The sequence below is a fragment of the Haliotis cracherodii genome, unplaced genomic scaffold (assembly GCF_022045235.1).
Source record: "Haliotis cracherodii isolate W230 unplaced genomic scaffold, xgHalCrac1.p SCAF_23, whole genome shotgun sequence".
Lineage (NCBI taxonomy): Eukaryota > Metazoa > Mollusca > Gastropoda > Lepetellida > Haliotidae > Haliotis > Haliotis cracherodii.
Window position 1 is genome coordinate 6,587,039 of NW_027266279.1, and position 18,370 is coordinate 6,605,408.

The 18,370-nt window shown below is 43.0% G+C and overlaps 1 protein-coding gene across 1 annotated transcript; it reads right to left on the reverse strand.

Moving 5' to 3' along the window:
- Nucleotides 1–4,090: 4,090 nt before the first annotated feature.
- Nucleotides 4,091–18,077, reverse strand: LOC139471516 (A disintegrin and metalloproteinase with thrombospondin motifs 20-like). The gene is made up of 5 exons (XM_071253895.1): nucleotides 17,615–18,077; nucleotides 16,097–16,383; nucleotides 15,173–15,343; nucleotides 11,183–11,327; nucleotides 4,091–4,125 (listed from the first exon to the last, which is right to left on the reverse strand). Exons 1-5 carry the CDS (start codon nucleotides 17,937–17,939, stop codon nucleotides 4,091–4,093), a joined length of 963 nt encoding a protein of 320 aa, XP_071109996.1. The 5' UTR covers nucleotides 17,940–18,077.
- Between the last annotated feature and the right edge of the window lie 293 nt (nucleotides 18,078–18,370).

Sequence of the window (18,370 nt, forward strand, 5' to 3'; positions counted from 1 at the left end):
ATTTTGATATCTATAAATCATCAAAAGGAATCCACCCGTTTATATGCGACTATAGCAAAGTTAAACATCATCGTTGAGGCAATAGTTATGGAAGTGGATTGTCTCCATTTTGTCAGTGCCAGCTGGTATACATTAAATTTATAACCCAGAGCAATGTCCGTAAAAGTCATGTCTCTAGATATTTAATACAAACTTAAGCCATCTCTGTTGTGACATGTTCAATTTATTTATTCTAATATTTTAGTGCAACATATATTTTTTAATGGAAAGTGAGAAATTTGCTTATATATTTGATGTTTTTATTGAAGTATGAGCTGTCTTGGTCTGTCACAAACAAATTTGTAAATATTGCAAGTACACGAAGACTAAAATGTCTTTGGAAAGCCAAAACAAGTGATGGCAGAAATGAATGGATGTCGCAGTTAAGGGAGCCGTTTCCTGTATGCAAACAAACTCACGTGCAAATTTGAATCTATCAACGAACATGTCTCTGCAAGTAACAACATCAATCCATACAACACAATTCTGTTCTCCGTGTACAGTGCGGTGTGGAATCGACGATTTACATTTTTCACCATTTTATAAACAAAAGTGTATTCCCAAAATTAATTTAAATACTCGGGATTATATGGATCAGAGTACCCGTATCCTGATTGGCTTTGTATGTGTTCTTCAGGACGGGAAGAGATCTTAAAAGGTCATGAGTTACCTACATATAAGGTCAAGGTCACAGTGAAGATTATTAGTAATAAAGTATTTTGCCATTTTCAAATATTTTTGAAGTCTTATGTAAATAGTTATATTTTGTAAAACACATGTATGTGACCTACTTTCGATGGCATGTGACATTTGACAAAGTTTCGTTGTTACCTTTCTCACTTCTAAATATTAGATCACAATGTGAACTCTTATTTCAAAATGTTACCTTTTAGATCACATTATCAACTGTCAATTTATACCCATTGATTTCCTCTCTACAGAGTGGTGCTATATTGAAGCATGCCAGTAACTCCAGTCACAATTGCAACAATAAAACTCAGTAGAATACAAAGAATTGTGAAATCAAAAACAAGACGAATATTTCACAGTTTCGAATACACATCTTGTTTACCGAACGAACTCTCGGGTCATACAATACAGTTGAGGTATACAGTCGCCCCCACGGCTACACAAAGTAATAACGGCAAACCCAACAAACAGTTCAGGCACCGAATGACGGACGGGTCAATAGACTGCACAACATCAAGACATTAACATCAGTTTTATTCGGTGATGAAGGTGAAAGGGTGGTTTACGTGGCGTTCAAAAGTATTGCACTTATATATCGACGTGCATGCACGCGCGCTGGTGTGCGTGCGTGCGTGTGTGTGTGTGGCTGTTTGTACTAGTCTCGACTGAGCCCACTGAGGTACTATACCGCAGTTTAACATGGATACCCCACTCAGACACAGTATACTGACTCCATGCCGACCAGTCCTTGTTTCAGCCCCGAAGTGCCGAGCGCAAGACAGGGTAACAACAAGTACCATCTTTAAATATTTGGTATGACCTTCCGCTCTCCGGGCGGACGCTCCGCCACTAGACCATGGTAGTCTAGTCGATTCATGACGACATAGTTCACACCAGCATGGAGGCGCCACATCCAGCCACAAAGTCGGCACATCACCGTCGGTGCACACTGTGATATTCTGTCACTCGAGTAAAGTACATGAATACAGCCAAACACCGTTATGTCAAACTTTGATGTGTCGAACTTCCGATTGTCTTGAAGTGTAAAGCATGGCCCCTGCCTATTGCTATTTATTTATTATTTTCGGTTGTGTCGAATTTCGGATAACTCGGATAATCTACTTTAACTTTAACGTCGACACAAAGGTGTTTGCCTGGAGGACAAAGTATGTACTCAATACCCATCCTCTCTAACACACACAAGACTACATTCCGAAACAACCAAAGTGTCAGCCATGTGTGTACTCCTGAATCCAACCCCCCAAAAATCAGCGCCAAACAAAAGGTGAACCATACCAACAATGAAAACTCCCATTCTAACTTAGGTAGTATTTATTAAACGGTTGCTGAAGCTGAAAAGCATAGTACGGGGTAGCATCGTGTGAACACAGGGAATGTCATATTTTGTACCAAAAAATGTTCTGCTGCCCTATGTAAGGACTGACGACTGGCACGAATGTTAGAACTCCAGATAATTCACTAAATTATCGAACAACATATGTATTGACATCGCCAGTAATTAAACATTTCAATCTACAACAAAACAAACAGGGTAAGACTTCTGGCGTAGGGTGCTTTTCAGAACTTTATTTCACAATGTTGACAGAAGTGGGTGATCTCGCCTTGGTGAACACAACCAAGCTGACTGTCGGATGTCACTCCATATGGAATGTTTGGGGCGGATGACGTCACGACGTGACGACTCTCCACGTTGATATAGTTCGCTATAGATAATTAAAGTTTGATGTTTAATGGGTTGTTTTTTTATGATTGTATGATGTATCTGTCAATATAAGGATTCAAGATGTATTTGTTGACGTTCATCGGCTGATGAAGACAGTGCCTCAGAGCAAATTCCATGATGCGTGAAGCACTGTCTCCATCAGCTGCTGATGAACGTCAACGTCATCTTGAGTTTTCAATATAGTATCTTGAAATTTCAACTTAGTGTCTTGAAATTTCAACTTAGTATCTTGAAATTTCAACTTAATATCTTGAAATTTCAACTTAATATCTTGATATTTCAAGATAGTATCGAAAAAAACAAACGTCTCTAAAAGGCTTCCGTATGTGGGTTTTAGGCATTACGTTTTATTCTGAACTGTGCGAGCCACAAACAAAATACTCTCACCTTGATCAGAGCTATGTTTGCTCAGAATAGACCCATCAACATGGGCAAGTAATATTTAGATGATTGATATATATGCTCGAGTGGGTCCTATACTAAATGTATATTTGCCCCGGGGCATGCAATTCATAACCGGAGTCGCCAAAGAGCGATGCACGCGCGTAAGGCTTAGAGGACGCATTTCACGTGCATCAGGCAGGGGCGACTCGCACAGTATTCTCACAGTTCAAAATTTCAGTTGAAGGTTTTTTTAAAATTTCTTTTAAAATATTGGTTATTAAACGAATGTTTTTTAAACATTTTATGTGCTAGAGTTCTTTGAATGTTGGCCATAGTTTAGATAGGATAGAGTTTTCGTACCCTGGCGTCTCCCCGTTGAAATGGTAAGTTGGGCCTCGGACTCTGCAACTAACCATTTCAGCGATAAGACACCAGGTTCGTAGTGGCTAATATATGCTTATTAAACAAACTACACACACACCTCTGGATCCGCCAATGTAAATAGCAACGGGCCGCATAAAATCCAACGTCAGTGCTTCACGGAGTTGTTTACACTTCGTTTCTCCTATCACCCGTTTTGTTTGTTTTTTGTTTTACGCCGCACTCAGCAATATTCCAGCCATATGACGGCGGTCTTTAGATAATCGAGTGTGGACAGGTTATTCCAGTGATCAACATCATGAGCATCGATCCACGCAATTCGGATACGATGACCCCATCACCCGTGAAAAAGTCCGGACGATGACGCCTGCTGACGTTAAGTCAACCAATGACATGAGTCCGTGTATACTCACGAAAGTTAAATGAATACATTTTGTGCGAATCCAAAAGTTGCCTGATACTGAAGCAATGTGTGGAGGAGTAGGCCGCCGCAAGGTTGAGGCATAAATTGTAAGAGAAATATTATCGTTTGTACAATGTAATCTGACTGGTCATTGGTCAGGGAACACGCTGGTTTCCCTGTCGCTGGAAACAGGCTGTGGTGATTATCAAAAGCGACTTCACCTCAATGCGAACGTATGTATTTACGGTTGGTGAAGGTACGTTGTCGGGACGTTTTGCGTGACGAGCTCACAAAACCATTACAAGGTTCATTCGCGCCACAAAAGACATAGTAATAGTTTAATGAGCTCAACCCTATGTCTTCACTCTGTTTGTATTCACAGGGGAAAGTCAGTAACACTTCTAGGAGTTCAAGGTCATCGCAGTCAGAACGTTGTCATGGTTACGCATTCAGGTCATCCAGATTGCACTTTCAGGACTCGCATCTGAAACATTTCCGGAAACAACGTTTAATAGGTGACATGAAACGAACAAGATTAACAGTTGGGAAACGCCATAAAATCTCCTGAATAGATTCATATCTCGCATTGAGGACTCGCAAATTGAGTCTTAGCTTGTTGGCAATATAATCAACACTACACCCAGGAGGTACGGAGTTACATGTCACACATTGTGACCAACCGATTCTCATTTGTTTCGGCTCTATCCTCAGGATAAGTGTTCCTTCAATCTAATTAAACCAGATCTTTTGCTCTGATACGATACCTCACTGTGTCAAGATCTGATGCTACCTCCATATAAGGCGAACCATGAGTGACCAGCCTAATCTAAATGACGGAAGCGTGGGTTCTAGGATCAATCAGATGGCCGCTTTCTAAAACGATTTGGCTTCAGCTTTTTACCACCTGATTCTGAAATTTCGATTTTAACAACAAAAACTTCACGTCAAAGACAAAAGGTTCGGCCATCTTACCTGTGCGCGAACCTTTCAGCGCTACGGCTTGTACTGCGCAGTCTATCCGGAAGCTAGCGGAAACGCGTTCATTGCATGTATATAGCCATCGTTGTCGCCTTATTCTCCATGCATAGATGTACGTCAAAATATATAGACAAACACAAACACGATTAATAGTTGGTCTCTGCTCACCCAGACTATGGGGGCACGGGTGGCCCAGTCGTCTAAGGTGCCGCGATTCGCTGTGCAGAGTTGCGTCCTTTGGGCACACCAGAAACCTTTGATTGTGGGTTCGAATCCTGGTTCTCCCCAATTATGTTTCTAGGTTTGTCAGCACCATGCCCGTGCTCGTGGGTTTCACGGAAGTGGTAAACATCTGAGACCTGCATCACTTCGGGCTTTCCTCCCACAATAAGCTGACAGGCTGTGATATAACTGTAATAATGTTAAAAGCAGCGTTAAACCCAACTCACTCACTCACTCTATTGTCTCTGTTTTCATTGTTTCCAGTATAACAGAAGACATCAGACAATATTATCTATATTATTCCCTGGTTGGGCAGTAACAGATGATACCAATATATTTGATAAAATTCTCTCAATGTCTGGCACAAAAGATGATGTCACTCAATATCGTCTTTTTATTCCCTGTTTCTAGGGCAACAGTAGTCTGTCACACGTCTAAGGCGCCGCGATTTGCTGTGCAGAGTTGCTTCCCCTTGGGCATGCCAGAAACTTACCGATTTTGTTTCTAGGTTTGTCAGCACCATACCCGTGCTTGTTGGTTTCACCGAAGTGGTAAACATCTGAGACCTGCATCACTTCGGGCTTTCCTCCCACATTAAGCTGACACGCCGTGATATAACTGGAATAATGTTAAAAGCGGCGTTAAACCCTACTCACTCACTCACACAGACTATAAATATTCCATAAATATGCAGAGACCAAGTACCGATATAGGCATGTGGTCCCTGTTCGATGGTACTCCATTTTGGATGTATAGATGCTATCATGACAGCGCTCAGAAGAGACTGCGTGTGTCATTATTCACAACATAATGGCGCAGCTTTATCAGTTGCATGGGATGGGATGCACGGGATGGCTCACCACAAATGTCATGTATTTTATCACGTGACCTGTATATATTTTTTATTTTGTTTGAGGTGAGACAGGAAATAAAATTACCTTTACCTCTGAACAGGCTGATTAATTTTATTTTCACAGATATTGTACCGGAGTATAAGATGGCCGTTAACAAATCTAGATGTGTCATGCTTGAAACATTGTCTTTGTGTTATTGGGCCAATCATCAACTGCTAGACTGAAAAAACAACACTATACAATTTGAACGGTTTAATCGCAGGGCGGTGACCAGCTTAGTTTTCACTAATTCTCTACAGGGACGTAATGCAAATGTTTCTCGAAACAGTCAGGTAGGTGTCTTGCTTAATCTGGATTAAGAGCGGGTCGTCTCCAAAGCAATGAGGAAATAATTCAGGATTCACCAATTTAGACGTGTGAATTAGCTTTTAGCAATATGCCAGCAATATCATGGCGGGGGACACCAGAAATGGTCTTCACACATTGAACCCATGTCGGGAATCGAACCCGGGTCTTCGGCGTTACGAGCTAACGCTTTAACCACTGGGCTACCCGACCGCCTCAGACGTGTGTATTACATGGCCTACATGAGCGTCTATAGAGAATACTACACTCATTCTCGTTAGATACCATTTTTACGAAACGAGTGAACTTTCTATGGTATCTGACCGAGCGAAAGCGAGGTCAGATACCATAGAAAGTTCACGAGTTTCGTAAAAATGGTATCTAACGAGAATGAGTGTGGTATTTTATTTATTACCCACGTTAAATATGTATTAAAGCGTAAATACATAACAACTTGCGTTCGTTGACAGACCAAACTGAAACCGGTTGCAAAATTTGGTTGCGCATGAATATTGGTATATGACCAAATATGGGCATTGTTGACATGTTTATGCATACGTATTAACAACATGCGCCTGCTGATCTGTTTGCAAACAAACCAGCACCGACGCTCAAGATCCTTTTGGAAGAAAGTCTTCAACTTATGGTAATTCAAGCGCCATGTTGTTAGTACGCAGGACACCGATAAGAAAATTTGAAATGTCACATTAGCGCCGCGCTTTGAATATCGGACCAACAGTCACACGCATCACACTGCCGGGGTCCCGTCTGTGCAATCAAAATGGTTCGGTTTCCTTGATCTATCAGCTGAATTTATATCATGTCCGTACCATTTTGGAAGAGGGAAATCAGACTGTTCGCCAAAGACATTCATGTTAACTGTACCACCCTTTACTGAAGACGTGGAAATCAACAAACTCAAATCTGCTTGCATGTCAGTGACAGCTTCGAACGATCGAAGGGCAAGGTCGCCACCGGAATAAGAAAAGACAACCGCGATCCACTCACAGCGTTTTACGCTAGAGATAGGGAATGTTACTATTCACATTTGGGATGTTTGGGGCCACAAAATCAGAAGTCAGGCACACTTCCACGGAGTTTTCGAATGATTTGTATCGGAACTGTGAACTTTAAGTGATCTGGTCGTGCTGTCGTGTTCGTTCATTCATGAACAACACTTCCCGAAACAGCGCCACAACATACGCTTCAAAGGGGACACCGATGGCACAACCGGATCATCCCAAGTAAGTCTAGATATCTGTCCAGATAGTTTAAACAGACTTCATTTCACCACGCTTATCCTTTTACGTTAAATCAAATTGAAAGTTGCGAAAATGGTCGGGTGCGTCACGCTCAAGGGACGCGCTCGATCGGCAGTCGTACATTGTAAATCGATTTATAGATCTAGCTCGATTATATGTCTGTAGGAGCTCTATGCATAACTTATATAGAATGCAAACCGAATTTGATGCGTGTGACTATCTTGTTTGGTTTAATAAAGTGTTTGTAAATATCTCTCGTTCTCATGAATTTCTTCAGTTCTGCCTTGTAATCGCAAAATGAATGACGTCTCGCGATTTTTTATGAATGAAAAAAGTAGTCCCGGTGTGACAGAGGTCACGGTTATCCAATCCAAACGAATAAAACAAGGTCAACCTTGTACGACACACGTGTGACGTACGGATTTAGTATCTTACAACCTGTATCTTCTCCACGTGGGTAATAAATAGAGAATACTACACTCATTCTCGTTAGATACCATTTTTACGAAACGAGTGGACTTTCTATGGTATCTGACCGAGCGAAAGCGAGGTCAGATACCATAGAAAGTTCACGAGTTTCGTAAAAATGGTATCTAACGAGAATGAGTGTGGTATTTTATTTATTACCCACGTTAAATATATATTTAAGTGTAAATACATAACAACTTTCGTTCGTTGACAGACCAAACTGAAACCGGTTGCAAAATCTGGTTGCGCATTAATATTGATATATGACCAAATATGGGCATTGTTGACATGTTAATGCATACGCATTTACAACACGCGCCTGCTGTTCTGTTTGCAAACAAACCAGCACCGACGCTCAAGATCCTTTTGGAAGAAAGTCTTCAACTTATGGTAATTCAAGCGCCATTTTGTTAGTACGCAGGACACCGATAAGAAAATTTGAAATGTCACATTAGCGCCGCGTTTTGAATATCGGACCAACAGTCGGTCACACTGCCGGGGTCCCGTCTGTGCAATCAAAATGGTTCGGTTTCCTTGATCTATCAGCTGAATTTATATCATGCCCGTTCCATTTTGGAAGAGGGAAATCAGACTGTTCGCCAAAGACATTCATGTTAACTGTACCACCCTATATACTGAAGACGTGAAAATCAACAAACTCAAATCTGCTTGCATGTCAGTGACAGCTTCGAACGATCGAAGGGCAAGGTCGCCACCGGAATAAGAAAAGACAACCGCGATCCACTCACAGCGTTTTACGCTAGAGATAGGGAATGTTATTGTTCACATTTGGGATGTTTGGGGCCACAAAATCAGAAGTCAGGCACACTTCCACGGAGTTTTCGAATTATTTGTATCGGAACTGTGAACTGTAAGTGATCTGGTCGTGCTGTAGTGTTCGTTCATCCATGAACAACACCTCCCGAAACAGCGCCACAAAATACGCTTCAAAGGGGACACCGATGGCACAACCGGATCATCCCAAGTAAGTCTCGATATCTGTCCAGATAGTTTAAACAGACTTCATTTCACCACGCTTATCCTTTTACGTTAAATCAAATTGAAAGTTGCGAAAGTGGTCGGGTGCGTCACGCTCAAGGGACGCGCTCGATCGGCAGTCGTACATTGTAAATCGATTTATAGATCTAGCTCGATTATATGTCTGTAGAAGCTCTATGCATAACTTATATAGAATGCAAACCGAATTTAATGCGTGTGACTATCTTGTTTGGTTTAATAAGGTGTTTGTAAATATCTCTCGTTCTCATGAATTTCTTCAGTTCTGCCTTGTAATCGCAAAATGAATGACGTCTCGCGATTTTTTATGAATGAAAAAAGTAGTCCCGGTGTGACAGAGGTCACGGTTATCCAATCAAAACGAATAAAACAAGGTCAACCTTGTACGACACACGTGTGACGTACGGATTTAGTATCTTACCACCTGTATCTTCACCACGTGGGTAATAAACACTGCAACCAACTGGGAACTCGAACTTACTACACTGCACCAGAGAACATATGATCTATGTGGTCTCTGACTGCACGCACTGCAAACAACACGGAACAACACTCTAAACCAAACTAGACTGCAACGCTCAATAATTGTCATTCCTTGGTTATTTTTTTGGTTTGTTGTTTAACGCCGCACTCAGCAATATTCCAGCCATATGAGGGCGGTCTGTTAATAATCAAGTCTGGACCAGACAATCCAGTGATTGATATCATGAGCACGAATCCACGCAATTGGGGTCGATGGCATACATCAACTAAGTCAGCGAGCCGGACCACCCGATCCCGTTACTCGCCTCTTACGACAAGCATAGTCCCCTTTTGCGACAAACATTGGTTGCTGAAGACCTATTCTACCCCAGATCTTCATGGGTCTTGTCATTCCTAAATCGGACGTATCGGCGTCAAGTCCAAGTCTGCAAGATGGCCGGCAAAATAATTCTTTGGACAATGCAAACAATACAAAGAGTGGCTGATAATACTGACAATTATTTGTCAGTGTGTGATCTATATGCAATTCATTATTTGTTCCTGTACAACGTATCTTTTAAAGTTTCAGTTTTAAGACTGAAGGAAGAATGGGTTAGTTTTATGAATAAAATCTGAAATAATATGAATAGCCCAAAACATTCAAAAGTATCCTAGGCCATGTTTAAACATGGAGAGGGGGGGTCGGGTAGCCTAGTGGTTTAAGCGGTGGCTCGTCACGCCGAAAACCCGGGTTCGATTCCCGACATGGGTACAATGTGTGAAGCTCATTTCTGGTGTCCCCCGCCGTGATATTGCTGGAATATTGCTAAAAGCAGCGTAAAACCATACTCACTCACTTAAACATGGAGAGATATAAACACCGGGGAGAGAGGGGTTTGTGGTGGTGTATGTTCGTGTTAGGCATAAAACTAGTAACTCCCATTAAAGAGGCAAAAAATCGCGGACTTTCTGTGGACTTTTGGGGAAATAAAGTAAAAGTAAAAGACATTTCTGTTGTAGTGTTTGTGAATCTTGCTAATTTACTACAGTACAAGAAAGCTAACACATGCGTGCATGCAAACGAAACGAGAAAGCATTATGTATTTAACAAATTTATCTTCAACAAGACCGCCTCCCTGGTCTAGTGGTAAAGCGTCCGCCCGGAGAGCGGAAGGTCCAGGGTTCGATTCCCGGCCGCGTCATACCAAGAGACGTGAAAAGATAATACTTGTTGTTACCCTGTCTGGCGCTCGACATTAAGGGGCTAAAACAAGGACTTGTCGGCTCGGAGTCAGTATACCGTGTCTGAGTGGGGTATTCATGTTAGACTGCGGCATGGAATCACAGTCAGCTAGCACTATAAATCGGCTAATCAGACTAGTAAAAGCACACAAACACACACGAAAATGCACGTCGCTATATGAGTGCAATATTCTTGGACGCGACGTTAAACCCAATTTCACCTCACCTATCTGCAACAAAATGTTGAAAAATTGTAGGTATGAAAGGCCAAAAGGCGGTGAAAATGAAAGCAATGATCGCTGAACATCAACAAAACCGTTTTAATGTACGGCATGATGGGAAATATCGCTTTCTCGCTCAATTGCTTTCTCGTTCTATGTCTTTCTCGTCTCGTCCGAACACTTTCTCGTTCTGTCGCTTCCGGGCCTTTTCGTGGCATTGTATCGCTTTCTCGTCTCCTGCTTTCGCTTCTCGCCTCGTGCGATCGTTGTTTCGTCTGTGTTATCGCTTTCTCGCGGAAAGTCTATGTCAAAGTATGGGAGTTACGATCACCAGGTACCCGGCCCTGGGTTCGAAGGGAGGTGAATAAACTCAGCTCCATGAGCTCACCACCCCACCCCCTCCCCAAATCGTAGAACCAAAGCATATAACTCTTCACCCTAATATAATTCTCGTGGGCGACGTTACTTACTGTTTGCTATATTGATGTGAAGTGTCATCTGGTAGAGAGGGGCACAGCTGCCTGGGTAACCGCCACAGAGGAGGTTGATGACAGCGCCACCTTGAGACTTGGTCATCTCTACTTTGGCCTTGTATCCTGACTTCTTCCAGGTCAGCTGAAATATTACATGCGTTTATACTAAATATTATATGTATATAACTACATCTCTCATAATAGCGTAAGGGATGGCTCAGTTATGTATTGTTGTATATGTTGATTTTATCTGTATCTGGGGGCAGACGAAAATAAAATATTCTGTCCGTCTGTCTGTGTTTAACGCCAAATCAAACGTTATATCATTGTGTTAGCTTGATGTCGTAGGAAGGCCGAAATGATTCAAGTGTTTGACGATCAAGGGTTTCAAGGCTACACTGAGTTGTGTCCCTCTATTCGCTATGCTGAGTTGTGTCCCTTTGTTCGCTATGGTGAGTTGTGTCCATCTATTCGCTATGCTGAGTTTTGTCCCTCTGTTCGCTATGCTGAGTTGTGTCCCTTTATTCGCTATGCTGAGTTGTGTCCATCTATTCGCTATGCTGAGTTGTGTCCCTCTATTCGCTATGCTGAGTTGTGTCTCTCTATTCGCTATGCTGAGTTGCGTCCCTCTATTCGCTATGCTGAGTTGTGTCCCTCTATTCGCTATGCTGAGTTGTGTCCCTTTGTTCGCTATGGTGAGTTGTGTCCCTCTATTTGCTATCCTGAGTTGCGTCCCTCTATTCGCTATGCTGAGTTGTGTCACTCTATTCGCTATGCTGAGTTGTGTCCATCTATTCGCTATGCTGAGTTGTGGACCTCTATTCGCTATGCTGAGTTGTGGCCCTGTGTTCGCTATGCTGAGTTGTGTCCCTCTATTCGCTATGCTGAGTTGTGTCCCTCTATTTGCTATGCTGAGTTGTGTCCCTTTATTCGCTATGCTGAGTTGTGTCCCTCTATTCGCTATTCTGAGTTGCATCCCTCTGTTCGCTATGGTGAGTTGTGTCCCTCTATTCGCTATGGTGAGTTGCGTCCCTTTGTTCGCTATGCTGAGTTGTGTCCCTCTATTCGCTACGCTGAGTTGTGTCACTCTATTCGCTATGCTGAGTTGTGTCCCTCTATTTGCTATGCTGAGTTGTGTCCCTCTATTCGCAGAACTGTTTAGGGATAGACTGAGTGCGCAAACTGTTCGAAACCGTCTGAGAACTGCTCACCTTCAAGCACGACGGCCATACTGCGGGCCCATTCTGACTCAATTACACAGACGTCAACGTCAATTGTGGGCACAGCGCCCCTTCGATGGACTCAGAGGAATTGGAATCAAGTCGTCTTCAGTGATGAATCCCGATTTAATCTTCGATTTGCTGATGGTAGGGCGAGGGTGCGGAGGCGCCGTCATGAACGTTACGCCCAGTGTTGTGTGCAGGAAGTTGACAGATTTCGAGGCAGAAGTGTCATGGTGTGGGGTGCTTTCTGTGGCAATGCACGTTCCAGGCTTCTTGTCATCCATGGCAACCTCAACGCTGCTGCTTACTGCGACCATGTACTGGCACCAAAACTTCTGCCTTTTATGGCAGCACATGGACCCGGTTTGATCTTCCAACACGACAATGCCAGATCCCACACAGCAATTTTGACAAGGAATTTCCTACAGAATGCGGGAGTCAACGTCATGGACTGGCCGTCAAGGTCTCCCGACCTCAATCCCATCGAACACGTCTGAGATGCTCTTGGCAGAAGTCTGCGCACTCTCCCGAACCAACAGCAGAATTTGCAAGATCTTGGCACCATTTTGCAGCAACAATGGCGTCGTCTTCCCAATCATGTGTTCACAAGAATCACAAGGTCCATGCGGAGGCATTGTGTGGCAGTTGTCAACGCACATGGTGGCCATACACGCTACTGAACTTGTGTGCCATCAGATTCTCGTGCTTGGGACTTATGATTTAAACTGTTGATGTTATTACCGAATGCCGTAGGTGCTTGGAACAAATTATGGTTACCACCGTTAATAAAAAAATCCTTCTTTGGACATAAATGATTAAAAATTACCTTCTCTGATACATTTGTCCGTTGTATATCATATATGGGATTACTTTTAAAAATGTGAAGTTTTTAATTTGATTTTTGTGTGTTTCATTTTTAGCCACCATCAACAATGGGTGTATACTTTTTTTGCGCCGTAGTTTAGTCAGTAATGACGGTTTTTAGTGCCAGCATGGATACCCGATTCACACAAAATATACTGTTCAAACTTTGTTTTATCCCCTAAACGCCGAGCGCCAGCAATGCATGAAATAGTGGAATTTATTTCATGTGTCATGGCACAACTTCTAGTTGTCTAGACCTGCAGATTGTTTTTGTTTACTCCGACGTACTAACATAACTTCAAGATACTTACCACAATAATTCACGTGCTCAAAATTTGTGTAACATAATTAGTCTCGGGCCAAGGGATATTAGGTTTGAAAATAATGGAAATACAACCGACTGTACTTCAAGTGTTTCTATCGGGTTTGATTCATGCAATATGAAATTAAATGAAACGTGAAGTAATGGTAGTGAGAATGTTTGTCCGTCACACAACATATTATGTCTTGTGTTCCAGACGTTTGAACTGTATTGGACATACGTTGGTTTTATCGATAGTGTTTATTTACATTGTAGACCTCCTCCATGGTCTGCCCGGGGGAGTGGTAGGTCGGGGGTTCTTCACGAGTCGCCCAGACACGTTCTGAACCGAACAGATGAATGTATTTGGATCAATGTTTCTTGACTTGCAAATGCATTGCAGGGATTGTTTTTGTTATTAATTCATGAGTTAATACATAGAAAGTCATGCCACAACTTCTAGTTGTCAAGGCCTGCAGATTGTTTTTCTACTGTTTACTTCGCAGTACTGACATAAACCCAACACACTTACCACAATAAATAGTCTAGGGCCAAGGGATATTAGTTCAGTCGTTACAGAGACGGTGCGTACTCGGCGGTGCCTTGCACGCAATATGTATGCAAATACCTCGACATCGGGGCCGGGTGTTGCAAGGGTCTGCTTTCTCTTATGTCTCCTGCCAGGAATTGTCCGACCTGTTAATGTGGCAGTTTGGTATTGATTCCGTCGATGCACATGTTACTGTAGAGTTACTAACTGTCTTTTACACGCTAAGTTACTCTACACTGCACTGAAATTGTTCGTGTATACCGGCATTTAACGCACAATGTTTCTGTCGTAATAGTTTTTCGTCAAATGGTCCACAGTGATAATGTCACAAACAAGCTTAGGTGTTTTCTTCCCAATGAGGGGGCACGGGTGGCCAGTCGTCTGAGACGCCGCGATTCACTGTGCAGAGTTGCGTCCCTTGGGCACGCCAGAAACCTATGATTATGGGTTCGAATCCCGGCTCGCTTTGATCATGTTTCTATATTTGCCATCACCATACCCTTACTCGTGGGTTTCACTGAAGTGGCAAACGTCTGAGACCTGCATCACTTTCCTCCTACATTAAGCTGACACGCCGTGATATAACTGGAATACTGTTAAAAGCGGCGTTGAACCCAAATCACCCACTCTTCCCAATGACCACATGAAATACAATAACCCTCACTAAGTACCGAGCATCCTTTGTCCAACTTAACGAGGGTGACTTTGTGTACAAACACTGCGGGGATACCGAGCGCATGCAGAGATCACATTAGTTATACAGCCAAGTCCCGTTAATCCGACATCGATGGCTGCGTGTGATTATGTCGGATTAACGAGTATGTCGGATAAACGAAATTAAGTAGTATCAACGTTCGTGATCGAAAATCGGACAACTACACGTCATCATATTTCCAATGTATTTCACGAGGCTTGTTTGAGCCTGAATATGGTCATGAAAGGAAATAAAATGGCACACATCTCATTGGTTGGGTTTGTATTTCTCTAGGTCATGTTAATGTTTAATCCGGGTTGTCTTTTCGACTTTGAGATAGTATTTCTACACTTACCGCCGGATCGACAATAAGACCGGTGCCGTCGGTGTTGATTGTGAAACTTCCTTTAGGGCCGCACGTGTAAGAGTTGTCCAGCTCCGTGTAACAATCTCCAACCCATGCGTAGTCTCGTGGTTTCCCGGACACTGTCATGAAGGTCCTGGTAGCCCTGTTCACATGCATAGTCTGCAGATAAGAATAAGAGTGAGTGTGAGTGAGTGAGTGAGTTGGGTTTAACGCCGCTTTTAACAGTATTCCAGTTATATCGCGGCGTGTCAGCTTAATGTGGGAGGAAAGCCCGATGTGGTGCAGGTCTTAGACGTTTACCACTTCGGTGAAACCCAAGAGCACGGATATGGTGCTGACAAACCTAGAGACATCGGGGTAAACCGGGATTCGAACCAACAACCATAGGTTTCTGGCGTGCCCAAGGGACGCAACTCTGCACAGCGAATCGCAGTGCCTCAGACGACTGGGACACACGTGTCCCCCGAGTCTGGGCCAGACAATCCGGGTAACCACAAGACGCCACTCTGTCAACCAAACCCGATCACCTTATCCCGTAAAGTAGTTGGTTGGTTGGTTGGTTGGTAGGTTTGTTGTTTTACGCCGCACTCAGCAATATTTCAGCTATATGACGGCGGTCTGTAAATAATCGAGTCTGGACCAGACAATCCAGTGATTGATGTCACGAGCATCGATCCACGAAATTGGGATCGATGACCAGCATCAACCAAATCAGCGAGTCTGTCCACCCGATCCCGTTCGTCGCCTTTTACAAGAATAGTCGCCTTTTATGGCAAGCATGGGTTGCTGAAGTCCTATTCTACCCCGGAATCTTCACGGGTCTCCCGAAAAGTAAGTGCCAGTGAGAAAGGAGGTTTGCAAACTCCACGCAAAGGTAATATAAGCATCACACAACACCACGATGTGACTTACACTTAGGTCGATCTTTATTTTGCTGTAGGTATAGATGCCCTGGTTTCCAGGGCAACCCGTCAGGGTGAAGACATGAGTGACGCATTTTTGGTAGGTTTCGTTAGGATATTCCCCTGTGTTTGGCGTGGGCAGACTAATATACTCTTGCGGGTTGCTGGTCCCCATATCGTAACAGTACACCTTGACAATATTGTAGTGGACATGACTTGCTGCAGGATACAACCAGTAATCAGAATCCGTTGCATTTGAGTTGGCCAGTTGAAGTTCTTTGCAAGTAGAGTATCCACCTAAACAGAGTGTTAATAGAATAAATTTCGGGAGAGTGATGGGCTTTGAACGGGATCAGTGGTATCAAGGTCTGCCAGCTTAATGTCAGTGAGTGAATAAGTGAGTTTTCTTCAATGCCGTATACAGTATACATTTAAGACTCGTGAGTGAGTATGGTTTTACGCCGCTTTTAGCAATATTCAAGCAATATCATGGCGGGGGACACCAGAAATGGGCTTCAAAAACTGTACCCATGTCGGGAATCAAACCCGGGTCTTAACCACTAGGCTACCCGACCGCCCCCATTTATCACCCAGCGCGATGGCCACAGACATTCTAGCATCTCTATAAGGTTCGGAACAATTTGAGACCGCCTCCGTGGTCTAGTGGTAGAGCGTCCGTCCGGAGAGCTCAAGGTCAGGGGTTCGATCCCCGACCGCGTCATACCAAAAGACGTTAAAAGATGGTACTTTATGTTACCCTGTCTGGCGCTCGGCATTAAGGGGCTAAAACAAGGACTGGTCGGTTCGGAGTCAGTATACTGTGTCTGAGTGGGGTATTCATTTTAGCGCTATAAATCGGCATCAGCCCAGACTAGTACAAGCAGCCACACACACACGTGCATGCACGTCGCTATATAAGTGCAATAATCTTGGACGCGACGTTAAACCCCATTTCACCTCACCTCGGAACAATTTGTCAAAATGAAAGCAAATGTCATCTCAAATTTACTGAGAAAACAATATGTGCATGCAGTTATTACACTTCCTCATAAATATCCTCCATGTGACATTTGAGGACAGGACATGTGCAGTTTGCGAGGAAGTTTGGCCAATTCTAACGGGTCTAAGAATGATTGACAAAAGTATGTCCAATGAAGACACACCAAAGCAGACTCTAATCTAATCAGAACCTTTCAAAACAAATAATACCGTCATTATAAAAGAAAATTCTGCCTCTTTATCCTCACTAAAAGTGACAGAAATGCGGAAATTTTTTTTGGCTTAACGGAAATCGATATTGGGCACAGTGCAAAAAGAACAGAGACAATGTAAAAGACCCCTTGACAGTTGTAATATACATGATCCTTTACAGTTGCTTATTTGAATGGTGGTTCAGTTCACCTTCACATTCAGACAGATGAAATCTAGAACAAAAAATCAGGAATGGACAAATAATTATGGACTGTTCAAATATTTTTTCTCTGGACTATCCGATTTGTTCGAAACCGCGAAGTATAAGATTCGTTACCTGGCTTTCTGTAAAGATCAAAGTAGTTCTGAGCGGTATCTGAGTGGGACGTATCTGGAACAACGGTCTGGTATCTGGAGGCGAGGAAACACGCCTGATCAGTGGGATTATGATAGAATGACCAGCACTGCTCTCTCCTCCAGCACCGAGAAGCACAGTCCACTGTATTGCCTGTACTGGTCAGGAGGAAGCCGTCATTACTCGTAGGATGAAGTATTTTCCCTTTTTTCTCAAAACTGCCTCCGCATCCACTTCCAAAAACTTCTTTAACCAAAAAAATGAGTGTCGTAATAACATTCAATGAAATTTTCATCCTTCCTATCATGGTAATCCTCGAGAGTCTTCCTCTGATTTTGGATGTCCAAAGTATCCCTTGGATTAATGACGCATTACCAATGTCAGATTATATCCCTCTTCCTGATACAATGGTAGTCGACACATCTATTCCGGAAGGTACAACATCGCCGTGTAGTCAAACCAAGGTTCGACAATTGACGTAGAATTCACGGCAATCAATATTTAAGAACTTATGCACACAGTAGATGTATACAGTAGATGTCGCACGGAGACAAGTGACGACATGGCTGGATTGTTTCTATAGGAACATTTTAACTTTTAAGTGCAACATACAATCTCGGTATCAATACACGTGCTGTTTCGGGTATTATTCAAACGCAGTGTGTATTTGAATTTGCTGAAAGGAACACCAGTGTTAAACAATGAAGTTGTTCGCGCGTATGTTCTATTCTCAGAGCA

Coding starts and splice junctions, on each gene's coding strand:
- LOC139471516 (XM_071253895.1), bottom strand. CDS start 17,939: ATGATAGGAAGGATGAAAATTTCATTGAATGTTATTACGACACTCATT. Junction 15,344..16,096: donor AAATAAAGATCGACCTAAGT/GTAAGTCACATC, acceptor TCTTATCTGCAG/ACTATGCATGTGAACAGGGC. Junction 11,328..15,172: donor GTCTTATTGTCGATCCGGCG/GTAAGTGTAGAA, acceptor GTAATATTTCAG/CTGACCTGGAAGAAGTCAGG.